Here is a 27,355-nt window from a genome sequence, read left to right on the forward strand (position 1 = left end):
CTATATAATATTGGTTGTGAACAATAATTATTATTTTAAGCCATCAAGTCTTTAAGAGTTGCGCCATGGATTGTGGAGGGTTCCATAAATAGCTGACGAGGAAACTAAGTGTGTTTGTTCGAACTCCTCTTGTCTCACAAATAATTAGTTTTGTTTGATATTAAGAACTTATGAAGCACATTTTTCATTCTAATACTAGATGTTGCATGTGGACCCTGTTGTAAATAAAGACGACAATATGTAGTTTTATGTAATTCCATGAATATGAACCCATGTTATCTTTAGTAACATGCTAAACATACCATTTGATTAATACTATTAATACTTACTTTATTTTCAGGAGTAATATATCCTGTGAAGGAGAATGGCTCAAATAATAGTCTTCCAAAGCTGCCAATAGCTATTTGTCATGCAGGGAACAGTGACAGTGGCACCTGGTGCTTCAGGGCTTGCAGCTGCTGTGATGTCAAACTTGGGCTGCCACTCTGCTCCTGAAATCAATACATGGCAAATAGAGCCAGGAGCTAAATTTGTGATTGTATATTAAATAACATCTTAAGTATTAGCTTATTTCAGCACTTAAAAACCCTTTCAGCAGTCCGCTGTTGTATCGTCCGCATTATGGTTTGTATCCTTTCTCTTGACTTTAAAATGTGTGTTTAAAAGTGGGAGTTTCTTGGACTAACTGTAAAAGTAGGCATGAATGTGTAGTTTATGTGGTTCCTACTTTTACTGCAAACGTGAATGAAACTTTTCCCAGAGGATCGAGAGTTTCTCTTGGTGCTGTGGATGTTTTGGATGATGGACATTTTTAATTAATTGGTTGTCTGTCTCCAGTCACATCGCAAATTTTCAGCCCCCAGACATGGGCACACGGGATTCCTTCCACGAAAGAGAAGTTCCAGGCACAGAGGGAAAGTGAAAAGCTGGCCCAAGGATGATCCAAGCAAGCCAGTACATTTAACGGCTTTTATGGGATATAAAGCTGGTATGACTCACATTCTGCGGGAAGTGCACAGGCCTGGCCAGAGTAAGGTTTGACTTGTTTTACTGCTCGGTGCTTGTAACAATTTGCTTGTGTGTTGTCAAGGCCATGAAATTTTCTACCTGTGTAAATGCCCTTGATGTGCAATACCTTGTCCGTGAAAAGTCTTATCCACAGGGATGATGAAATGCCTTATCTATGCAATGCAGAGTCCATAAATCCTTAGACTGCTCAAGACCCTTTCTATTTCACCAGAAAGATGGCCTCTCTGATATTTTAGCAGTCCCTCAGAGCTGAAGTGCATAGACTAGACTTGATAGTTCTGTTTTCATCACAGGAGTTGGGTGTGAATCCACGCCTCACTAATTCAGAGGTGAGACTTCTTTTCCAAGATCCAAGAATGAACATATTGGGCTTATGTCCTACTCCAGAGATGTGAGCGCAAAGTTTGGCTGATGCTCTGCATCAGTGGACTAAAATAAAAACAGAAAAGGTTGGAAATGTGCAATTGTTCTGGCTGCATTTATGGGAGAAGAAACAGAGCGAACATTTCAGGTTGAAACCCTTCACCGAATGTTCTGAGAAAGGGTCTTTGACCTGAAAGTTAATTTTGTTTCTCTTCCTACAGACGTGGTTTGACCTGCTGAATCTTTGGTTTTTATTTTAGATTTCCTGCATCTGCAGTATTTTTATTTGCACTGGGAGTGGACCATGCTGTAAGAGGTACACACTTTCAGAGGAGACATTAAAACCAAACACTGTTTGCTCCTTCAAGATCCTTTTGAAGACACTAAAGCTCTCCAAGATTGCCAAGCAATATTTATCTCTCAACCAAGAAACAAATGATCTCCTTTCACTTTGCTGGATCTTTCTCACAAAAATGGGCTCCTGTAGCTAAATGGGGTCACGAAGGGCAAAACCAGTAACCAGTGGGCTCGTTTGCACTCTGTTTGTTTATTGAAACTGCCCGCCCTGTGCCTATAAGGCCACGGGTAGGTCCTACCCTCACACTGGAAACGACGTCATGACGTTACCCCGAGTGCATGTGGACCCGACCCAGCCGGCAGAAAAGATGACCACGATGGTGCCATCTTGACGCGGCTGCTCTGCTGCCACGGCCGTAACGCACAGAGCCGGTTTGCCTGCCATCATTGATGTGCTCTGCCACACAACCCGCATTACCCCCCACCCCCCCATAACCAGTGATAGTGTCCTGTGCCCCTTAGTCTTGTATTGGTTTTGCCTTTGGGGGCCTGTCCCTATGCTTGGCTGGCTGTAGGGCAACTGGCTGAGTGAGATCAAGATGTGCAGGCTTCAGGCAGTAGGATGTGAACAGTTCCTCCCTGCCCCCAATGTCTAATGTGAATGTGCTGCCACTGCTGCTAACCACCTCGTAGGGACCTTTGTAGGGTTGCTGGGGGGTGGGGGGGGGGGGGGAATCAGGGCGCACCTTGGTGAACTAACATATGGTCAGTTGTCTTTAAGTCTGCGGGCATCGAGGTGGCCTGGTGTCCGTGGTGCGAGGGAGCCCAATCTGTCCCTCAGTTTTGCAGTGCTGCCCCTCCTTCTGTGTCTGTGCCCTTGGTGGCGGGAAGGAATTCTATGGCAAAGGTTAAGGGGGGTCCGTATACCAACTCAGCCGAGGAGGCCTGGAGGTCCTCCTTGGGTGCTGTCCGGATGTCAAGGAGCACCCAGGAGAGCTCATCCATCCAGTTGGGTCCTATCAGGCAGGCCATGATCACTGATTTAAGGTCTGTGGGTGGTAGGCGGTGGTGTGGTGGAGTTTTGTGCTGAGGAGGGAGGCAAACTGTCTCCACAAGGCGGAGGTAAATTGTGCCCCTCTGTCCGTAGTGATATGGACTGGTGTCCTGAACTGGGATATCCAGTGCGTGAGCACTGCCCTGGCACAGGAATCTGTGGACGTGTCTTTGAGGGGGATGGCCTCAGGCCATCTGGTGGCGTGGTCAACCATTGTGAGGAGATACTGGGATTCTTGTGAAACAGGCAGAGGACCGACAATATCGACGTGGATGTGGTCAAATCATCGGCTAAGTGGTTTTGTGTGTCTGTGGCCTTTGGAAGCCTGGCAATGTGTGCAAGTGCAGGCCAACTCAGTAACCTGTTTGCGTAGGGCATGCCATACAAACTGTGCAGCGACCATGCGTGCTGTGGTTTAGATGGACGGGTGCGACAGCTATCTTCGAAGTGGAGGTTGGTAATGGCTGTGCAAAAAGCCTGGGTCTCCGTGTCGTCTTTTGCGCCCATGCAAGCTTGGAATAGTTTAGACCTGGTGCCAACGACTGGATGGCCTGCCTTGAGAGGGCGTCAGCAATGACATTCTCCTTCCTGGAAAGGTGTTGAATGTTGGTGGTAAATTCTGAGATGTATGCCAAGTGGTGTTGTTGGGGTGCCGACCAGGGGTTGGAAACCTTTGAAAAGGAGTAGGTGAGAGGTTTGTGGTCGGTAAACATGGTGAAAAGCCTGCCCTCAAGGAAATAATGGAAGTACCTGACCACAAGGTAGAGGGATCCAGGTCAAAAACACTGTATTTTAACTAGGGGGGGCCGCAAATGGTGGCTGAAGAAGGCCAATGGCTTCCAATGTCCGTTGACCAGCTGTTCGAGTTTGCCCCTATCGCTCTGGCCGATGCATCGACTGTCAGGGAGGTGGGGACGTCCGTTCTAGGGTGGACCAGCAATGTGGTGTGGACTAGGGCCTCCTTGGTCCTTTTGAAAGCTGTGGCTGCCTCCTCGCTCCAGGCCAAGTCCTTCTGTTTGGAGATCATCATGCCAAAGAGGGGGTGCATGGTTCATGCTGCAGTGGGTATAAAGCGGTTGTAAAAATGGACCATGCTGATGAATTCCTGAAGGCCCTTGACCATGTTAGGCCTTGAGAACTGCCGAATGGCCTCCATGTTCTCTGGCTCCATCCTTGGTGATCCTGTGGCCTAGAAAATCGATCTTCTCTTTGCCGAAATGGCACTTGCTGGGTTGACTGTGAGGCCAGAGTCAGTCAAGCAGGAGTAGAGTTTGCATAGGTGGGTAGTGTGTTCCTGGTGTTTCCTGCTGGCGATGAAGATGTCATCCGGGTAGATGAAAACAAGGTCCAGGTCTCTGTCCACTGCATTCATGAGGTGCTGGAAGGTCTGTGCTGTGTTTATGTCCAAAGGCATGTGTAGGAACTCAAACAGTCTGAAAGGTGTGATGATGCTGTCTTTCCGATGTTGTCTGGGTGGACGGGGATTTGGTGGTAGCCTTGTACAAAGTCAATTTTGGAGAAAACGGTCACGCCATGTAGGTTGGCTGTAAAATCCTGTAAGTGGTGGACTGGGAAGTGGTCTGGGGTAGTTGAATCGTTGAGGTGCTGGTAGTCCCAACAAGGCAGCCAGTCCCCTTTGGCCTTGGGTACCATGTGCAGAGGGGAGGCCCATGGGCTGTCAGACCTATGAATGATCCCCAGCTTCTCCATACATCTGAACTCCTCCTTGGCCAGCTACAGCTTGTCTGGGGGAAGGCATCTATCTGGCCCTCGTGTAGGGTGGGGGGGGGGGATGCTGCTGTGTCATGATGTGGTGCTGCACACCGTGACTCGGCATCGTGGACATGAACTGGGGCCTGAGAATGGAGGGATATTCGGCCAAAATGCGGTGTCGTTGGGAGTGGTGACGGTGGCCATTTGCTGGTTCCGTGTGCTGGTGGCAGTGAGTTGGATCATCTGTAACGTCTGGGCGTGCACCAAGCACTTGGCCTTGAGGTCTACGAACAGGCTGTGGGATTGGAGGAAGTCTGCACCGAGGAGTGACTTCTCCACCGTGGCCAGTGTTAAATCCCAGCGGAAGGTCTCACCGCCGAGGTGTACCAGCACTCGCTGTGTGCCAAAAGTCTTTATGATGGTTTTGTTGGCCATCCGCAGGGTTGGCCCACATGGTCGTGTTCGGGTCTCTGGTGGCGTCAGAGGAATGACGGTGAGCTCGGCCCCTGTATCGAAGAGGAACCAGTGGCCCGTGTTCTTGTCCATTACTTGTAGCAGGCTGTTTGTGTGGCCAGCCACCAAAGCCATTAGCAGTGGCTGGCCTGCACATTTCCCAGAAACATGCAGGGCTACTTGCATTTACTTATTTATGCTCCCTAGCACCAGTGGTAGAAACATCACCGCACCTGTGCTCCCTCTGCTGGCTTACAAGGGCATGGTGGATCCTTGCTTGTTTGGGTTTTGGGCTGCTGCTCTGTCTGGGGGCATGTCAGCTGATTCATGATGGCTTCGGTCTCTCTCTTGGTGCGCCAGAGGATGTCTGCCTTCGTTGCGACCCTGTGCGGGCTGCTGAAATCCACATCCGTTAGCAGCAGCTGGATGTCCTCGGGCATCTGTTCTAGGAATGTCTGTTCAAACATGAGGCAGGGCTTGTGGCCCTCTGCCAGCGTGAACATTTTGTCCATGAGAGCAGATGGGGTTCTGTCCCCAGGCCGTCTGGGTGATCAAGTCCTGGCTGCTCTCTGGAGAGCCCATAGTTGCTGATGAGTAGCACCTTCATCGTGGAGTATTTGCCCTCCGTTGGGTTCTATATGAGGAAGTCCATTTTGGCTGCGGTTCCTTGGTCCAGGGAGCTGATGACATGTTTGTACTTGGTGGTGTCGGAGGTAAACTGCTTAATCTGGAACTGTGTCCGAACCAAGTGCGTGGGCGAAGCGTCCAGAGAGTCAGGAGTTTGAGGGCGACAGCACTGACTGCTGCAGTCCAGAGGCGATTGGACCGTCGGGGTCACCGATGTAGCGGTAGCTAAACGGAGTCAGGCAGGACGAGACCAGTAGCCAATGGGCACGTTTGCACTCTGGTTATTTATTGAAACTCCCTGTGTTGCACCTTATAAGGCCACAGGTAAGTCCTGCCCTTACGCTGGAAATGACATCATGACGTTACCCCGCACGCACGTGGACCCGACCTAGCCAGCGAAAAAGATGACCCCAGCAGTGCCATCTTGACGCGGCTGCTCTGCTGCCGTAACCGTAGCACCCAGAGCTGGTTTTCCTGCCATCAGTGAAGTGCACTGTCACACTCCATGAAATAACAGCAAGTTACAGTATAGATGTACATCAGGAGCTATAAATCACATTGAGGTGCAGAGAAGTTGCGAGAGATGCTTTCTTTTCTTTTTAAAATATTTTTATTAATTTGATAGAAATATTACATGTATATATTTCTTAGATATTAATTAATTATACAGCTTTTATATAATGCAATTCAGAATATGAGCCCATATCAATTATGCATTGTCATTATATATTTCTCGAAAAATAAAGTGCAAAATGAGAGATATTAATGAATTGGAGGCCCTTTATTTTTATTTCTTTACCAGCAGGATAACATTCAGTTGTTGACTACATGGTTAAAACATTTTCCTGCTGCTTGCTCCTTGCTTGTCTGGAAGCATCAACAGGGAGGCGAGACTGATGCTCCTCGCTACCTGTTTTCTTTTCCTTTGTCTAACTCTACGGGCTCGTGAAGAGCTTCTACCAATGTTGCTTCACTTTTTTGGGGCCCATATGAACATGGTTTGTCCACTTGTTTTTATTCTGAATGTACATTGATGCACAGCCTTGTAACTGAAATTTTGAACTTCATATGCCCTTAAAGGTTAAATTCAATGTGGTCATGACATTCAGCTTCAAATGTTACCCCCACTGAACCTCCTTGGACATTTCCAGAGTGCTCCACATTGATTTGTATGGAGAACAGACAAACAGACATACATGCACTAATATCTATTAGATTGTTAATGACTATTACCTTATGATTGCCTCGCTTTCTCACGGCTTTTGTACTGTCTGTTAAATTGCATTTTTACTTATAATAATTAGTTATAATATAGTTCCTGCTGCTTTGTTTGCAATGAATTGTATTTTGGTTCCATCATCTGCAATGCATCTCTGATCTTGGAATAGTGACAGAGCATGACTTCCAATACATTTGAGAGCACACCATCCCACCCAACTTTCCACATTCGAACTGGATGTTTTAATATTACAGAGATTTCAAAACGAGAAATAGTGGAGGCTGTTACGATAATTGACACCCCTCCATTGGTAGTCATTGGAATTGTTGGATATGTGGACACTCCCAGGGGATTGCGGACATTTAAGACAATCTTTGCAGAACACATAAGTGATGAATGCAAGCGCCGTTTCTACAAGAACTGGTAACAAATACCTTTCTCTCTTTGGTAAAATTTGCCTGTATCAATTACTGGTATATATGGTCTGGTGGGAGGTTAAACTGTGTCATTCAAATTCCAGGTTTATTTAAGTCCCCATCTCACATAGGACTCAATATGTTGGCAGATGATCCTTGGAGGCCAAGAGAAGGCTGAAGGCTCTGAGGGCATTCATTTGCTCTCTTATGCCTGCACCAAATTTTCATTTAAAATGTTGATTATATATTTAGTTTTGTCACCATAGTAACCTATGAATAAAAGGCATCAAGAATATTTTCTGCATGAACGACCTGGGTCTGGCTTCCTCTCTGTGTTAACTGAGTTATCAAACAGTTGTAAGTTCTTTGTTCAACTCTCCAAAGTGTCTGGTAGTTATGGGTAAAAGCTACAAAAAGGCCAATAAGGTGGACTTTATCTAAAAATGCATGTAAGTTGGAAGATAGAGTAGGTGCAAAGGTGGGAAAAACCATGTCCACTTCTTTCTCTTCGCAATTTCTTCCTACAAATTGATGGGCCATTTTTTTTACGTCTTTGAATTGAATAATTAATATTTGTTCAAAAGGCCACATGCTGTGTGACTTATCTCCATGTTCAATTAGGTGCAAGAGCAAGAAGAAGGCCTTTACCAAATACAGCAAAAAATGGCAGGATGAAGTTGGAACAAAACAGCTGCAGAAAGATTTTGAATCCATGAAGAAGTATTGCAAGATCATCAGAGTCATTGTTCATACTCAGGTGAAAGCATTTTTGTCTCCGTCATTCATATTTATCATTCACTATTTTAGACATTCAATTTTAGTCATCATTTACAATGAGGTACTGTAAATTTACTATTCATACAGTTCCAAATGCAATGCTGCAGTGAGACTTACTTTAGGTAGAGGATCAGTATCTTTTGAACTAGTAACTAGGCTGTTGTTAATTCTTGGGATGTCAGTTTTCACTTGGACTTGAAAACTATATTATTGTGTTGTAACCACTGAGGTGAAGCTGTAAAATGTGGTGTAAGACAGCAGTCCTGGCACCCAGAATCTGTGTCATTCGTATTTCACTAAATTGGTCAAACTGGCTTCAGTGATATTGATTGAGTAATAAGATTTTGGTTAGCACACTGGTTTGAATTCTCCTGACTGTCCTCAGAATTAAAAAAAAATGGTGGCTCTGCTGGAGCTGTTGTATCGGCCGTGGTGCGGACCTGTGGAGAGCAGCGAGTGGATACACGGCGCCGATCCGCAGTGTCCAACCGCCTGGTCCTCATGTCAATGGCTCCGTACAGGCTTTAAAGAAGCCGATGCATTTTTAAAATTAAAATCTGTGCCACAAAAAAAGTGAGAAAAGATAGAAAGTGAGAGATAAAGGGAGCCAGACGCCCAGCAAGGGGCTGAGACAGCCAGGGGCCAGTCACTGAGAGAGGGGCTGAACAGCCGGGAGCAGGACCGACAGGATAGCCGGTGGCCAGACACTCAGCAAGGGGCTGAACAGCCGGGAGCAGGATGCCCACTGAGGGGCCTGGCAACCGGGACCGGGACCACTGCCACAGGACACTGCCAGCCTGGAGGATGGTATGGAAAAGTGATGCGAGTTAGTCACCCGTCTCAATGCAGCACTTTCCCATCTTCAGATTTTAAAGGTCTTTTGGATATGATGATTGGAGAGGAAGAAAATTTAAGGCAGTGGCTGAAAAACAGCATTGCTTTGTGCTAGAAAGAGCTCCATACAGTGTGCCAGGAACTTGGTTCAGATGCATGTCTGCCAGAAGAAGATTGCATAATGCAGCAGATGGAAAAAGATTTGGGGAAATGTTTGGAGGTCCTTTTGAGGGAGAAGAAATAAAGGATTTCAAAATTAAAGTGCCTTAAGGAGGAAGATGAAGAACTTTGTGATATATTGTGTGCAACAGGCTACTCCATTGATTATGGTGCTGTCCCCAGTGTTGAACAGCTAGAGGCTGAGTTTAGAGAAACAAAGAAAAAACTCATTTTGTTCATGGATGAACTCGATCAACTGCCAGATGCTAGGTTTGAGAGAGATATTGTGCTTGAGGATGAGGATGCATTCTGTCTATCCAATGAGAATATTTTTGGTCTGAAAACATTACTTCAATAGCTTGAGATGAAGAGGGTTCAGAATGAAACAGTATTCTGAGCTGAAAAATCAAATAAGTAACTTGTGGGACTGCTTGAAGATTTCTGATCAAAAATGAAGACATCAAAGCCATTCAGCTGAAGTCTTCAGAAATGAATCATGGGAAACGAAGACTATTATGAAGAAACTTAAAGATTTTAATGTCTTCAGGACACTTAAGGCAGATGAGATGAACTTTAAAATCTTCAAAGGAATGGGAAAAATCACATGAGAGGGAAGGAAAAAGATAAAGAAAAAGAGGGACCATGAGCGAAGGAAACAGCAGCGAGAGGAACTGTGACAGTACAGATTCTATCACCAATGTGTCTATGTACATATGTAGAGATGGTACTGTAGGATGACTGTGATTGGCTGAGAGTGTAGCCACATCTACTGGCAGGTCTTAAAGGGTTGCTCCTAGCCAGACCAGGTCATTCTGGACTGGTCAACCTACTTGTGATATGCTCCAGTCTTTTAGTTAATAATAGCCTTGGTTTGGATCAGCAAGTCTTTGGTTCTTTCGGCCACGTAAAGAATTAGAAAGGCAGAAACGGCGAGAACAGGAGGAAAAGGTTGATGGGAAATGTTTGAAAAACTTGGATGACTGGGAATCTAAGTGAGACTCAGTGGAGGAAGGAGAGCTTCAAGAACACAAGATGGAAATAACCATTCGCAATTTGCCACAGAGACAAGAAGGATCGATAGAGGATAGAGGTGAGGAGGATGATTTTTTGACAATTAAACCTCCTCAACAAATCTCCAGAAAAGTTGAAAAGTCATACTCTGGTTCAATGTTCTTCATCCCCGAGAAGATCCAAGAGAGAAAGACACCCTCCAGTACATTTAAAAGACTATGTGCAGTGACTTAAATACTTTATTTGGTACATCTCAAAGACTATGGGCTGTGACTTAAAGACTGTATGTTTCCAGTTAATACATTTAAAGTTAGGTAGCATGGGATCTATATTTACCACAAATAGCTTAAATTCTCTGTAGTATTAACATAGTTAAATTTAACTTTGTACTTATTCACCAGTAAGCACAAAATATTTTTTAAGGGGGAAGAGTGTTATGGGAACACGAATGGGCACATGACATTATATACACGGACTTACATTGTATGAGAGGGTTCAATTTTGCGCCATCTTGGCATGAATAAAGATGCTTACAGCTTCTCTCGAGTGAGGTAAAACACAAAATTCTGCAGACACCATGTGGTTGAAGTAAAAAGCACAAAGTGCTGGAGAAGCTCAGCAGGACAAGCCATGTCCTTTATGCAGACCCATATTTTGAGCATGAACCCTTCATCACAGTGTGAGAAAATGCCAGCAAGAAAAGGGTAGGAGGGGAGAAGGGGGGTGGCAAATGCAGGAGAGGATAGGTGGAGAAAAGAGGGTGGGGACAGCAGCAATAAGGGGGAGGGGTATACTGGGTGGGTAGGAGAACTGCAAAGACAGGAAAAGGGACAGGGAAAAGAAAAGGTGAGCAGGTTTAGTGGAAGACAGTAAAGTCACTGTTAAGGCCATCTGGCTGGAGAGTCCCAGACGGAGGTTAAGGTGGTGTTGCTCCAATCTGTGGGGGGTCTGGGTGGGACAGTCTGGTTGGCCATGGACAGACACGTGAGTGTGAGAGTGTGACTCAGAATTGAAATGGTTGGCCAATGGGAGGTCATTGGGGTTGCGAATGGAGCGGAGGTGCTGACTGAAGGGATCTCCCAGTCTGTGGCTGGTCTCTCCAATGTAGAGGATGCCTTATTTTCAAAGGGAAAATAGATAACATACACATACTTTTACAAAGCTGCCAATGGAAAAAAGACATTCCGAAAGTAGGATCATTGCTAAATCTGCCTGCTGCCTGTGTAGATAAAAATGTATTAATTGTAGTAGGCTTTGCTGGACTTATGCTTCGATATAATTTTATATTTAACATGCTATAATTTTAATCGCAAGTGCTTTCCTCCAGGAATCTAGTAACATATTTAACAGCAGCATCAACTTACATTTAATTCATGACTCTGCCAGGAATCTTTTTAAGAGAAGAAGATTCTCTGGAACTCATCAAACATAATTTGGAAATGGCCAGGGGCTGCAGTGAACTGGAATTCACTGTCTATGTATTGTTCAGATGGTTGGCTTCACCCTTACCTACCCCAACATAAACCCTGGTTTTCTCGCCTTACCTCAGATTCACCTGAGGACCATGTGTCTACTGGCCCTTGATTGTAAGCTATTAAAAGCCTGTTTGTACTCCTCCCTTGTCTCTGAGTGCATTCAGCCGCGTTACAGGGGCATAGCCTGGTTCTAAAGTTAGGGGGAGCGAGCACATAAAAAAGGCACAATGACACATACCAAATAATTTTAAATTAATTATACATTTTTATTTTATCAAACACAAGGAAGATACAGTTTTAAAGTACATAATTATTATTTTGGATTTAAAAGCAAAACATAATAAAAAACATGTGTTATTTACCATAAATATGCATGTATAATGCATTTTGAGTACAATGCAACCCCCATCCCCCATGTATAATACGACCCCCCTTTTTATTGGCCCAAAATCTCACCCCCTCGTCTGCCCAATTCGCGCTGCCATCTCTCTCCCCCTCGTCCACTCGATTTGCGCTGTTGCCTCTCTTCCCTCTTGCTCGCCTGAGTTGCGCTGCCATCTTTCTCCCTCCCCACCTGCCTGAGTCGCGTTCCCGTCTCTCTCCCCCTTCGCCCGCCCATCGCGCTGCCGTCAATGTCGGCAGCTGCTGATAATCTTACTGATGGTTAAACCTGGCAAAAAAAATTGTTAAAATAATAACCTCGTGTATATTGTGACCCCCCCCCCCCCTGCTTTGAGATCAAATTTTGGTACAAAATTTTTCACATTATACATGCATAAAACATAAAATGAAAAAATAACTATGCCTGCAGTACCAAAGGTGGGGGAATGGTAGGAGAGCAAGCAAAGTAGGCAACGGGTGCCGAAGTGCTTTGGCTTGCAAACAGCACAAAATTCACAAGTACCTTAACAATAATTTGATGTTCCCTCCACTCTTCCATCATTATATTATTTTTATTGCACTTACACCTTCTATTACTAACTTATTATCATTTTGAAAGCCAAGGAGAAAATAAAATACCTTCAGAGCTATTCTTCCCAACCACTCTCAACATTTCTACAAACCCAAATATAGACAAGTGTCTTTGTCCCAAATATGGAATATTAGGCTATATTATATATTTACAAAGGTGTAGCTGCCCCATGATCAAGTCAGGGCATAGACAGAGGTGAATTTGCAGTTTTACACAACAAATTTTCCAACAATTAAAAAGTGTTTTTCCGATAGTTTAGACAATTCTAAGACATTTTTCTTCTATGGCATTTTCCCCAGAAATTCTTCATTTTTGAGTTATAACCAGTTTTATAGACGAGTGCTCCATAAAAATGATAATGCACAGTACAGTAGCCTACTACTAGACAATCATAAATTCTATGCAGGTGTTTTATGAGGTGGCTGTGTTGTACCAGAAGTTCATAAAGCAATTTATGTTTGTTTATGCCACAACAGACAGTATCAGTGTGTGACAAGAATATATTATAATCTTTTGACTTGGGGCAATGATCCTTGATTCATCCTTGACTTTCAGTTTTCCACAAATTATTTGTGTAAATACATGTTTATTTCTCTTACATCACGTGAAATATTTCATTACCTACCTATAATATGCATAATTGTATTCTACATTCATTAATTTCACATATCAGTAATAGTTTCATTATGTATGAAACTTACATAGATCTGGGGTTGTGACCTTGTGAGGTGAAAAAGATGAAGCGGAGGAGAAATACAGAGCTTTTGATAAGGAGCTTTTGGCCATTTACTTGTCTATTTGACACTTCTGTTATTTTTTAGAGGGCAGAGATTTACCTATGTACGCCGACCACATGCCCTTAACATTTGCATTTTCCAAGTTTGCAGAGCCCTGGTCAGCGTGACAACAATGGCAATTATCATTCATTTCAGGATTCTCCACAAAAATACTACACATTTCTGGAAAAGACAATGTAGTAGCTGATGCACTGTCCTGTTCTGCTCCACTCGAGGTTTCATCTGTAGATCAATGTATTGACCTCACAGCTTTGGCCCTGGCCCAAGAACACAACTGCAATCATGAACTTGTAATTGAAAGATGTCCAGTTTGGAGTTAATGGCAAACTACTCGTCTGTGATATATCAACGGGGCACCCACACCCAGTGGTTCTGGCATCATGGAAACGTTGAGTATTTGACTCTGTGGATGATCTCTCTCACATCCATCGATTAGATCGATCATTCATTTGGTTTTTGACAGGTTCACGTGGCATGGTCTTAAAAAAGATGTTACACAAATGGCGAGGTCCGGCATTGCCTGTCAGAAAGCAAACGTTCAGCGGCACTAAGGCACCACTGCAGTCCTTCCCAGCAGTTACTCGGCATTTTGCTCACGTCCTCATGGACATCGTTGGTCTGCTTCCTGTTTCAAGAGGATACTATTATCTTTATACAGTAAAAGACAGGTTTACATGGTGGTCTGAGGCTGTGCCTATGGTAGATGCTACTACAGACACTTGTGCTTGCACTTTCCTCTGTTCTTGGGTGTCTTGTTTAGGTTTATCAGTGCATGTAACTTTGGATAGAGGACCAAAATTTACTTCCTCGATGTGGACAGCCTTGTCTTGATTGCACAGTGCAATAATTTATCATACAAATTCCTATCATCCCCAGGCCAATGGAATGGTGGAAAGATTTCATCAACATCTTAAGTCAGCCTTGATGGCGCAGTTGGAGGGCCCGAACTGGGCTGATGAGCTGCCCTGGGTATTACTGGGCATTAGAACAACTCCAAAGGAGGACCTCCAAGCTTCATCTGTGGAGCTCGTGTACAATGCACCATTGGTAGTTCCCAGGGAGTTCGTCCCCTACCATTCCAACTACAGCGATGATCCTAAGGAACTGTTGAGCAGGCTGAGGGAGTCTGTAGGAAAATTGACCCCTATACCACCATCGTCACACACTCTTCTTCTCTGCCTGAAGACTTCAAAAACTACGAATAGGTCTTAGTCCAAAGAGGAACACTTGGTCAACCTTTATAGGCACCCTATGAAGGACGTAATAGGATACTCAGACAAACTAGGTCGACCTGTATTTTGGACATTGGAGGAAAGCCACAGTTTTTCACTATTGAGAGGCTTAAACCAGCTCATGTGGACAAGTCTTCTCCACTACAGCAGCCAACAGTCTGTCACAGAGGTCGACCTCCTAAAAGACCAACCTTTCTGCCGGTTCTGGTGGGGGGTGGGGGGAGGCGTATAGCGGTGCTATGATGGCACTACAACTCCCAGATGGCATCGAACTGGCCATGTGACATCAGTGTGTGATGACGTCAGGCTGGGTCAAGCATGTGATTTAGGCTTTTAAATGGTTGCACGGGTGAGGAAGAGTAAATCCATTGGATTCTCTCTAAAAAGACCTTGTGTCTTTATTTCATCGTGCCCGCTGTGATTCCAGTAGCCACAAGGAAGTGTTTTCAGCTTGACCGTTGGCTGCATTCAAATTGCAGTTTCCAAGTAGATAGATTATTTTGAGAACGAAAACACGACTTGCTCTCTCTGGAGATCCTTTTGTCTTTTTTCAATATTTTCATTGGATTTTACAGAAATAGTTCATAGATAGAAGCTTTTAATCAAAGGTAATATATTAAAAGGCATGTACAGGAAGAAAAAGTTATGTAAGGAAAGTATAAACTCAATGTCAGAACAGTCAAACAGAAAAAAAGAGGTAAGACACTTGAACAATTTCAACATTTGGCTAATTGGAAAACATTTTTAAAAAGTAAAAAATTCTCCCTCTTCCATTCTGAAGTTATCTGGTAAGTACATATAATTTCACTACCATTAAAAGAAACCACAAACTCACAAAGCAAGATCCAAGTAATTTTATAAATTATAAAAATAATTGATAAAAGGACCCCATAAACTTAGACCATTTAAATTCATTACAATCTGGCTGTATAGACTGCACATTCCCTCATACCTACTCTGACCTGAATATGAATTTAATGGAAATCCAGGGAAATCTGTACAGTGGCTCTAAACCCTCTTTCCACCAGCATATATAATCTGACTCTTCTACTGTAACCAAACTGACTCTGAAGTACTTTGGGATGTCTTCAGTTATGAAAGGCCCGGTAAAGAATCACAGATCCGTTGTTCTTATCCAAGTCATTTGTGACTAGGGTGCACCACTCTGAACGTTGAAAGGCAGTAAATTGAAGATGTGAAGAAATTCTACATATCCTGTAAATAGTGAAAAAAATGTCTAAGTATTTTAAATTTGGTGGATTTAATTGTTCAAAAGAAAAATGATTTTGGTCAGTAAAAATATCTGAAAAAGATTGGATACCTAAATTTGACCACTGACCACTTGAATCAGTTAAAAAAAAGAATGACTTAAATTAGGACTAATTAATAAGAATCTGTGGTACCCAAAATGTTTCCTAAATTGAAACCAGATTCTTAACAACATGTCAAACAACAAAATTATCAGTTAATTTGGATAGGTTTATTTACAGGTTCTTAAATTCTTTCATTTTGATGCTCCCCGAAGATCTGGAACCTAATGTGATAAGGATGATTTATAATGTTCAACCTAATTATAAAGGAGTGGAATATGGCCTTTATGAATTACTTCTAAATTCTAAGGATAATTTCTTAGACAGAATTTTAAAAACTTATGGGAAAAGATTTTCAACTTCTGAAGCTACATGGGACTCTATTTTGAAGTGTGCACATTCTTTCTCTCTTTGTGCTGGACACTCATCATTACAGTTTAAGGTCGTACACCAGGCCCACAATTCCAAAGTCCAATTGGCTAAATTCTAATCTAATCTCTCTTCTAAATGTGACAAATGTATGACTGAAGAAGGAACCATATATTCTGGTTATGTCCTTCTCTTTCCAGTTTTCGGGAAGGGGGTATTTCATATCTTGTCTTTAGTTCTTCACATTAATCCTTTGCTTGCTCCTTTTGGAATAAGTGGACCATCTGGTCTAATTCTGACTGCTTCACAACCCCATGTAGTTGCCCTCACCTCCCTTATCACTAGAAGGGCCATTTTGCTGAGATGGAAGGATACTGTCCCTCCCTCTCGCCACTGTCTGATATTATGGCCTTTATGACTTTGGAAAGAATTAGATGTTCCACTACTGAAATGAATCTTAACTTTGTTTCTTTATTGGGTCTTTTCTTAATTATTTAAAAAAATTGTGAGGTTAACTAGTTTTTGAACCCACTGTTTACCTTCATTTTTTTAAAATTAGTCGTTGGTGTTAGTATTAGTGTTAGCCAGCTGCCTCTGAAGGGAGGGGATTGAATTAGATATTTAGTCGTGTTTTTCTTTTGTACTGCTGAACAAGATTTGTTAATACTTTATTTTATCGTCATGTACCTATGGAACATTTATTTGATAAAACCAATAAAAATATTGAAAAAAAAAAGAAATTCTACATGTCCATTTAATCAATAGGGTTGACAGAACTCAATTATTTGAACAATGTGGCTGGCCATGGTTCAGCTGACAATAACTGTGTTTCTCTTCTCACTGATGCTGCCTGACCTGCTGAGTGTTCCCAGCAGTTTCTGTTTTCTACTGTATGTGATCTTTACCTGCTTGCTTTTCCCAATTAGATGAGGCTGCTGCCTCTGTGCCAGAAAAAGGCGCACGTCATGGAAATCCAATTAAATGGTGGAACCATTGCGGAGAAAGTAGACTGGGCACGAGAGAAACTGGAAAAGCAAGTTTCAGTGCATGCCACATTCCATCAAAATGAAAATATAGATGTGATTGGAGTCACCAAAGGAAAAGGATTCAAAGGTAGTTCACCCTCCAGAATTTTTCAATAAAATGTGAATGTTAATGACCCCATTTTACAGCATCTTTTTCAAGCTTTTCAAGAACAGCGTTAAAACTATTTGAACTAATTAAAAATTCTAATATAATATTTGTCATTTCTAAACTTCTAGTTGACAGTCAAAGAGAACAGAATTTGGCAAAAAAATTACAACATTTCCCCACCCCCCCCCGCCCCCCGTAAACTCCCTGTATGAATCAAAATAGCTGTGTATTCTGGGTCACCTGTTGCAATATTGATCGGGCCAAGAATTGTTCAGGCATTATTTATTCTGACAATTTTGAGATAAAAATGGTCATTAGTTGTACTAACTGTACAGTTGCACTAACACAAGGATAAATGTATGTTCTCAGGCTAAAGATCAAGCTGGCATTCTTAGTATTGCATGATTGTGCATCAGTCCACTTTAAAAAAAGATTGATTCCTTTCAAATGATGATAAATCCTATAGTCGAAGAAAAAATCCAGAGGGAAGCACAGTTAGCGTAGCAGTAACACACCCATTACAGTACCTGCAACCAGGGTTCAAATCCGGTGTAGTCTGAAAGGAAATTCCACCTTCTCCCTGTGACCATCTGGGCTTTCTCCGAGTGCTCTGGTTTCCTCCCACATTCCAGGGTTAGTAGGTTTATCAGGCCACATTGGTATATTTGGGCGGTGTGGGCTCGTGGATAGGAAAGGCCTGTTACCATGCTATATCTCTCAATTAAAATAAAAAAATGCAAAACTTTCATATGAAACTGCAAGCAAGTCCTTATTCCTTCAATTTGCCTTGGGAGGATAAAAGACATTTGGGATATTTGCTGAAAACCTCTTTAATTTTTGTTTAAATTTGGACATAAGGCATGGTAACAGGCCCTTCCAGCCTACGAGCCCATGCTGCATAATCACACCCAATTGATCTAAAACCTTGTACGTTTTGGAGGGTGGGAGGAAACCGGAGCCCTAGGGAAAACCCCATGTAGACAGGGAGAAAACATGCAAACTCCTTACAGACAGTGCAGGATTCAAACTCCAGTCCAGATCGTTGCTCTATAAAGCGTTTTGGCAAGGGCAAGAGTAAAATGTGTGCAGAATTGTGAATGGGTGGGATTATTGTGATTGGATTAGAATAAATGAATTTAGAGACAAGTAGGTGAAAAGTTACCAACTCTTCTAACAACAAAAGCATTTGTTTTAGATTTATGGCAAAATATTCCACTGTTAACATGCAAACCAGATATAGCCCCAAATCTGTTACATTTCTTTGTTGATTCACAGGGGTTACCTCCAGGTGGCACACCAAGAAACTTCCGAGAAAGACTCACAAAGGTCTGCGAAAGGTTGCTTGCATTGGGGCCTGGCATCCAGCCCGAGTTGGCTTCACTATTGCCCGTGCAGGACAGAAGGGATATTTCCACCGGACAGAGATTAATAAAAAGGTAAATGTCAAAAGTTTACTTGAGTGGTTTTTTGAATAGGTGCAAGAGAGATTTTGGAGATGAAGGATTATATTACTGGATGGTCCATCAAAATAAAGACAAAATAAAAGCAAAAGAGGATTTTTTTTCCCCTCCAGAGAATAGCAATGATCAGGAACCCACCTTCTTAAGGGTAATGGGAGTAAAGATAATCTGGGCTTCCAAAGTAAACCTCAAAGGCACACATAGGAAAATAATTCACAGATTGTGGTGCTACCACCATGTATGTAGATGTATGTATGGGCTGGCCCACCCCTGAACCTGTGACTCCTCCCTCCCAGATATCCCCATAAAGGCTGTAACGCCCAAACCTCTCCCTTAGTACCTGCCTTGGAACTGGGCCAGCATCATGGAAGCTGTGTTGACACTTTAAGGTGATTAAAGCCAATTTTCTGTCTGATTGTGGTTGATTGGTGGAACACAGGTCCACAGGGGAAAAAAATAATTGGGAAATGAGGCAGAATGCATTGTTCTTCTGGAAGCCGGAGGAGCCTCCTTCTGTGTCTTAACACATTTATGATTCTATTAAATCCACAGAACATTAATGCTCTGGAAATTCTGATTTTGTGGGATTCAAATCCTTTTTAGATTGAACCTCCTTCACTAATTGAAAATGTTTTGGTTTAATTTACAGTAGAAATCTGAGGAAAATTTTGAGCGCCTGAGCATGGAAGGCCCCCCTTCCCTCCACCAACCGCAATACATACTTCCTCACAGTTATTGATGAGAATTCACGATTCCCCTTTATCATCCCCTCCCCTGGCATGACCACCATCACTGTCATTGGGGCTTTGTGCAACCTGTTCACTCTGATCGGGTACCCATCGTATATCCACAGTGACCAGAGGTCCTCATTTATGAGGTGACAAGCTGCAGAAATTCTTGCTGACCAGGGGTATCGCCACCAGCAGGACCTCGAGTTATAACCCCGGGGGTCAGGTAGAGAGAGAGAATGGCACCATGTGGAAGACCATCCTTCTTGCTTTATAGTCTGTATCTCCCTGGCAGGAGGTCCTTCCAGAGGCACTCCACGCCACTCGATCTCTGCTATGTGCTGCCACTAACACGACCCCTCACAAAAGAATTTTCTCCTTCCCCAGGAAGTCTGCATCGGGGACCACCCTACTCTCTTGGATGACATCTCCAGGGCCGGTCCTGCTATGAAAACACGTGAGGGGACATGAAACTGACCCCCTGGTCGAAAGGATTCAGCTCCTCCACATAAACCCCCAAAATGCATATGTAGCCTACCCGGATGGGCGCAAGGAAATGGTCTCTATTGCGCACACAGGGGCCCCCGAGGAGTACACCCACCAGGCAGCACCTCCCCTTCCTTCCACAGTCATGCAGTACATACCGCTGCACACTCCCCCCCACCCCAATCATTCCGGCCAAACCGTTATGCCCCCAGAAGGTCGACACAGCGCTGGAGGTCTGGGATGAGACAGCGGCCCTGGCTGCAACCCCACAACCAGCGCTCTGCTAGTCAGTACGGAAGATCAAGCCACCGGACAGGTGGCTGTTAACCTGTAACCATCACCCCACCAGACAAATAAAATAAAACAAGGGGTGAGTGTGGTGAACTGCTGAACTGTATTGTATTCCTGATTTCCTGATTACCTGGCTCCTCCCTGCCCTTTAACTATACTTGCAGCCCTCCCTCTTTTGAACTTATATAAAGACTCCATCACCCTCACCTTTCCCCAGAAAGCCTGGGTCACGACACAGGATGAGGTCCTTGTCCATTGTGAATAAAAGCCTGTAGATCAGTGACTCATTCCCAGCCTCTCACGTTAATGAGGTAGGGAAGGTTTAGTTTGTTGAATAAGTTCATAAACATTGCCACAACATTGTGGGCTGAAGGGCCTGTATTGTGCTGTAATGTTCTTGTTCAAAGTTAGGCTTTCCATAATGATAAATTCTAAAATTATTTTTGCATCTTTGTACATAGTTATCCCATCTCCTTCTTCCATGTGCACAATCATGTTTGATCTCCAATAATAAGAGCAGACAAGAGTGAAATAATATCGAATCCTCACCTTATGTCCACCTCTGGGAATTGAACAGGACGAGCTGCAAGAACAAATGTTCATTGTTGGTGCCTTAATGGAAAATTGTTCCAACTAATCTTTTGTAATACTGTAGTTGGCCAGCAGTTCAGGACAGTGTTACTCCTGTCGTGAAACTCCATCTGCCATTCATTATTGGCAGACATCTTTTGGCTTAAAGTTTTAAAAATCTGAGATAATACATCAATTCTTTTAAGGCCTAACCAAAGTATTATGAGATAAATTTAAATTCTAAATTCTACATACATTTCTTATGGAGTAAATATAAAGAAATAAAATGTGATGTATACAGATGTCATAACAAATTGACAAATGGCATGAATGACTGCATGGAATATTTTTAGAATGCTATCCAGGAGGAGTGTTGGCCTGAATAAGGTCATGGAAACTTTTAAATCTGTGTGATGAGGTATATACATCCTAATTCATTGTTTTTCCTGAAGACTGCACCTTCACTGATCCTTTAGCTTAACTTAAACGTATCACTTAATTTTACGAGCTATCTGAGTGATTTTTTTTCCCCCTGTAATGATTAGATATATCGTATTGGAAAAGGTTTCTATGTGGAAGATGGCAAAGTCGTGAAAAATAATGCTTCCACTAATTATGATTTGACTAATAAGAGCATTACTCCAATGGTGAGTCTGTTTGATTGATCTCCCTTATAAGATGGCAGATACTGGTACAATTGCGAAAGGAATCAGTCTAACAGGCCATTCTGTTGTCTTTTACTTGGACTTTTTCCATTCCCAGCAGTCTGTAAATGAACAGTTGGCTCCACAGTGGTGAAACACCCACTTTTCTGTTAACGAGTCTGTTCCCCTTCGTGCTTATTCTTATTGGTTCTCTGTTGTAACTCGCTATGGTGTAAAATTTCAATTATTCAGCAGGACTAGGGTGGTTCCGGAAAGGCTAATTTTCAAACGATTGGATTTTATCCCACTTTTAGATGCTACGCAACATTTTCATAATTTTTTTTCAGTGAACCCAGTAATATATTGTAAGAGTAAGTTTAAATGAAATATGAGACCTGGGGCCCTGGTAAGTTGAAAGAGAGTGTGCAAAGTCATGGCCCAAAGAGGTGAAAGGAAGTGCAGGGTCCTCGAAGGTGTGAGTTGAAAGGGAATGCAGCAAACATCACCTGGTGTGCTAAATGTTGACCCACTGAGATTTCCAAATACAGTAAATTCCCCGCATTTAAGCAATCGACAGCCTCAAGCAATCGGCAAAAAAGCGTGGAAAATAAATATGAAAATGTTAAATTTGGTGCCTGCTAGCAGTTAGTTTGTCAATCATGCAACATGCAATGTCAAGCAACCGGCAAATTCACTTATCCGGCATCTAACAATCCTCATTGGTGCCGGATACTGGGGGTGGGGTTTAACTTTAGTCTGTGGATTCTCAGAGTTTTACTGTACAATATTTCCTAAGTTGATTAACTGAGAAATAAATTCAGTAGAGGAAATGGGAAATTCAAAGTTTATTAGGTTCCTGAATTGAGATAGCCACAGCTGTAATAATGATATGGCTAAACAGAGTAAATGTGGCAAATGCAATAAATATTGTTTGCACTTTTAACATCCTGGGGTGAGGCAATAATAAGGCTTACACATCGATAGTAAGGTTGAAAGCAACGTGTCTGAGTGATAGTAGTCAGGTGATAGTGGAGGGATTATAAACAACAATCTGTACAACTGATTCAACATGTCATGGTAAAGAGAACACAGAGAGCGATAATTTAATAAATGCCTGGAACAAGTGAGCAATTCAAAGAAACATTGTTCAACTAGTACATTTTATTGCAATGTTAATTCTTAAAAGACTTAAGCAAGAATTGTGAGATCTTTTTTAAGAATTTTGTTAAGAATCTATTAAAATTATTATATGCCTTGTTATGCCAAATAATTATGTATTCTACAGATGTGAAATAATGGATAGTTACGATTTGGATCTTATTATCTCTGGTTTTCAAACACATGCATTAACCAATATCACGCTTCGAATATTTAGGTTGAAGTAATTGGTGCAGTCCTGTGGTTGGTTTCGGAAGGCTGATTGTACTGTTTCCCTTGTTCCAGGGTGGTTTCCCACACTATGGTAATGTGAACAATGACTACGTTATGATAAAAGGCTGCGTAATGGGGACAAAGAAGCGCGTCATTACACTAAGAAAGGTACAATTAGACTGTGTTCAGGGCAGCTCAGTGTATTGCTTTTTCTAAGTTTGGCATGTTTGCATAATAATATGCAAGATAATATTGTAGAATATTTTTCAGATGATTTCCATGCATTGACCGTCCATTGCTAATATTACTCTTGACAGTGGGAAACAGTGGTGTGGAATTGGTCTGCATATGATTCAGGTTCTGATCCTGGAGCAGTGTCCATGGGAATTAGTCCTTTGGCCTTTGTGGCACCAGATTGGGAAGCAGTGGACAAGGTTCCTAGAAAGTAAGAGAGAAATGGAGTTGGGGAGGGCCTAATGTCTTTCAGAGAGTGTGAAAAATAGATGTGGAGTGCAGTCGGTAGAGAAGCGGGGCTGGCAGTCAGGAGAGAACGTGGTTGGGGAGTGGGTGCTGGATGTAATATGGAGGCAGTTGCGCCCTCAAATTACAGTTCCAAATGAGGTAAAGAAAAGAGCTCAAGTCTAGTGATGGCCTCCTGAGATCCATTTATTGCTTTGACCAAAGAACAGATGACTGGATTATCTGTGGCACATGATAGATCAAATTTTACAAAGAGGGCCTTAACTAAGCATAAAATAGTCTATTTAAAGGGAATTAAAAGGAATTTAAAGGGAATTTAAAGGGACGTTCCCTGAAACCCTCTGGGATCAGCTGAAGACTGCCATACTGCAATCCACTGAAGAGGTGCTGGGCTTCTCCTCCAGGAAAAACAAGGACTGGCTCGACGAAAACAACCAGGAAATCCAGGAGCTGCTGGCAAAGAAGCGAGCTGCCCACCAGGCTCACCTTGCAAAGCCTTCCTGGCCAGAGAAATAACGAGCCTTCCGTCTCGCATGCAGCCATCTTCAGCGCAAACTCCGGGAGATCCAAAATGAGTGGTGGACTAGCCTCGCCAAACGAACCCACCTCAGCGCGGACATTGGCGACTTCAGGGGTTTTTATGAGGCTCTAAAGGCTGTGTACGGACCCTCACCCCAAGTCCAAAGCCCGCTGCGCAGCTCAGACGGCAAAGTCTTCCTCAGCGACAAGATCTCCATCCTCAACCGATGGTCAGAACACTTCCAACTGCTCAGTCCAAGAATCCGCCCTGCTTCAGCTCCCTCAACAGCCCTTAAGGATAGAGCTGGATGAGGTCCTCACCCGGGAAGAGACATATAAGGCAATTGAACAACTGAAAAGTGGCAAAGCAGCAGGTATGGATGGAATCCCCCCAGAGGTCTGGAAGGCTGGTGGCAAAACTCTCTATGCCAAACTGCATGAGTTTTTCAAGCTCTGCTGGGACCAAGGAAAGCTGCCTCAGGACCTTCGTGATGCCATCATCATCACCCTGTACAAAAACAAAGGTGAGATATCAGACTGCTCAAACTACAGGGGAATCACGCTGCTCTCCATTGCAGGCAAAATCTTCGCTAGGATTCTTCTAAATAGAATAATACCTAGTGTCGCTGAAAATGTTCTCCCAGAATCACAGTGCGGCTTTCGCGCAAACAGAGGAACTACTGACATGGTCTTTGCCCTCAGACAGCTCCAAGAAAAGTGCAGAGAACAAAACAAAGGACTCTACATCACCTTTGTTGACCTCACCAAAGTCTTCGACACCATGAGTAGGAAAGGGCTTTGGCAAACACTAGAGCGCATCGGATGCCCCCCAAAATTCCTCAACATGGTTATCCAACTGCACGAAAACCAACAAGGTCGGGTCAGATACAGCAATGAGCTCTCTGAACCCTTCTCCATTAACAATGGCGTGAAGCAAGGCTGTGTTCTCGCACCAACCCTCTTTTCAATCTTCTTCAGCATGATGCTGAAACAAGACATGAAAAACCTCAACAATGAAGACGCTGTTTACATCCGGTACCACACGGATGGCAGTCTCTTCAATCTGAGGCGCCTGCAAGCTCACACCAAGACACAAGAGCAACTTGTCCGTGAACTACTCTTTGCAGACGGTGCCGCTTTAGTTGCCCATTCAGAGCCAGCTCTTCAGCGCTTGACATGCTGTTTTGCGGAAACTGCCAAAATGTTTGGCCTGGAAGTCAGCCTGAAGAAAACTGAGGTCCTCCATCAGCCAGCTCCCCACCATGACTACCAGCCCCCCCCACATCTCCATCGTGCACACAAAACTCAAAACGGTCAACCAGTTTACCTATCTCGGCTGCACCATTTCATCAGATGCAAGGATCGACAATGAGATAGACAACAGACTCGCCAAGGCAAAAAGCGCCTTTGGAAGACTACACAAAAGAGTCTGGAAAAACAACCAACTGAAAAACCTCACCAAGATAAGCGTATACAGAGCCGTTGTCATATCCACACTCCTGTTCGACTCCGAATCATGGGTCCTCTACCGGCACCACCTACGGCTCCTAGAACGCTTCCACCAGCGTTGTCTCTGCTCCATCCTCAACATCCATTGGAGCGCTCACACCCCTAACGTCGAGGTACTCGAGATGGCAGAGGTCGACAGCATCGAGTCCACGCTGCTGAAGATCCAGCTGCGCTGGATGGGTCACGTCTCCAGAATGGAGGACCATCGCCTTCCCAAGATCATGTTATATGGCGAGCTCTCCACTGGCCACCGTGACAGAGGTGCACCAAAGAAAAGGTACAAGGACTGCCTAAAGAAATCTCTTGGTGCCTGCCACATTGACCACCGCCAGTGGGCTGATAACGCCTCAAACTGTGCATCTTGGCGCCTCACAGTTTGGCGGGCAGCAACCTCCTTTGAAGAAGACCGCAGAGCCCACCTCACTGACAAAAGGCAAAGGAGGAAAAACCCAACACCTAACCCCAACCAACCAATTTTCCCTTGCAACTGCTGCAACTGTGTCTGCCTGTCCCGCATCGGACTGGTCAGCCACAAATGAGCCTGCAGCTGACGTGGACATTACCACTCCATAAATCTTCGTCCGCGAAGCCAAGCCAAAGAAGAACATGCCGTGTGTGTGTGTGTGTGTGTGTGTGTGTGTGTGTGTGTGTGTGTGTGTGTGTGTGTGTGTGTGTGTGTGTGTGTGTGTGTGTGTGTGTGTGTGTGTGTGTGTGTGTGTAGAGAAACCATTAACAACTTAACAACTCAACAGGTACTTGATTTCCGACAGAATGATTATACCATTTGACATTTGTCATATTAGATTATTTGGAAACTCAAAATGCATCAATTTCTAAGATAGTCTAATTCAGCTTGAGGTTGGCATGGAAACAATGAAGGGGCAATATGCTTTTCTTGCAGATCAATGTAAGAAGAGGGGAAATAACTCAGTTGTTAAATGCACAGTGATCTTTGTCAAGTGAGAATGAATCAGGCTGGAAGATACTGGAGCTTACGACATTTGATTGCCATTTCACGTTCCAAATATGCTCTTGGCTCAATTATTTTTCAAAATGATTCTGAAAATTGCTGAATGCTAAAATCTACTCTGTTTTTACAGTCCCTTCTGATGCACTCAAAACGGTGTCACCTGGAAGAAATTGAGCTGAAATTTATTGACACAACTTCAAAATTTGGCTTTGGCCATTTCCAGACACCTGAAGAGAAGAGAGCGTTCATGGTAGGCCTTCTAATAATGCCCCATATGAGTTCATTTTAACATTATTGTCTATGATGGTACAAAATAGATAATGATGAATTGGCAGCTTATTTTAGATCTCACCCCAAGTCCCATTAATATAATTGAAAGTAAAAATAGGGCAACGTTTAGAACAGACCTACAATTTGCCATGACATCATTAAACAGATGGAACTGCTGCAACGTATGTGGCTGTAGATGTGATGAGCTGTAAAAGTCTTTTGGATTGGACAGTGGTGCCATAGAGGTTGAAATGTTACAGTGAGAAAGAGAAAATGGTAAAATTAAACTAAGTATCAACAAGGAACTGCAGCACAAGATGAATTTTGAAAAAAAAATGAAGACATTTTTTAATCATAATTGTAATTCACTTAATGACTAATTTGGTAATCTTGTTCTGAGTTTACCAGGCTTAGCCAAGCCAGGAATTATTTAAGCAGGAACATGTAATGGGTTGTAATTTTTAAAAAATGTTGAAGCCGTATTATGTGTGTTTTAGTAATGATAATTTTTTTTGTGTATGTAAACGATCAGAAACAGTTATAAATGCTCTCACTGTTTCCATCATTCAGGGCCCACTCAAGAAAGAGCTGGTCCAAGCGAAGACCAGAATGCTGTCTGAATCTTCATAACTGTTGCTATGTAGCACCATGTCTGACATTCGATTGGTATTAAAAGATAATAATAAAGAATCACACAATATCCAGTGACTTTGGTTTGTTATCTCATCTTTATTGCCTCATGCAACATCAGTCCTTTTACTTAAATAGGACAATATGAAACACCATTCAGGAAATCGAAAGATATTTCTACTCAT

The 27,355-nt window shown here is 43.2% G+C and overlaps 1 protein-coding gene and 1 pseudogene across 1 annotated transcript; both read left to right on the forward strand.

Annotated features, from left to right (window-relative positions):
* Positions 1-517: 517 nt before the first annotated feature.
* LOC138747758 (large ribosomal subunit protein uL3-like) lies at positions 518-27,249 on the forward strand. Its single transcript, XM_069907311.1, has 10 exons — positions 518-624; positions 838-1,030; positions 7,010-7,178; positions 7,793-7,928; positions 17,035-17,221; positions 18,518-18,678; positions 21,323-21,424; positions 22,865-22,960; positions 26,401-26,520; positions 27,111-27,249. Exons 1-10 carry the CDS (start codon positions 622-624, stop codon positions 27,168-27,170), a joined length of 1,227 nt encoding a protein of 408 aa, XP_069763412.1. The 5' UTR covers positions 518-621; the 3' UTR covers positions 27,171-27,249.
* Positions 8,769-9,338, forward strand: LOC138747321 (protein regulator of cytokinesis 1 pseudogene; annotated as a pseudogene).
* Positions 27,250-27,355: the final 106 nt, after the last annotated feature.

Source organism: Narcine bancroftii, chromosome 12 (assembly GCF_036971445.1).
Source record: "Narcine bancroftii isolate sNarBan1 chromosome 12, sNarBan1.hap1, whole genome shotgun sequence".
In the NCBI taxonomy this organism is placed as follows: domain Eukaryota; kingdom Metazoa; phylum Chordata; class Chondrichthyes; order Torpediniformes; family Narcinidae; genus Narcine; species Narcine bancroftii.

Bases quoted from the DNA above. Each gene is read 5' to 3' on its own strand.
- LOC138747758 (XM_069907311.1), top strand. The intron at 18,679-21,322 runs GTAAATGTCAAA...TGTAATGATTAG, and splicing joins GGACAGAGATTAATAAAAAG to ATATATCGTATTGGAAAAGG. The intron at 26,521-27,110 runs GTAGGCCTTCTA...TCCATCATTCAG, and splicing joins AAGAGAAGAGAGCGTTCATG to GGCCCACTCAAGAAAGAGCT.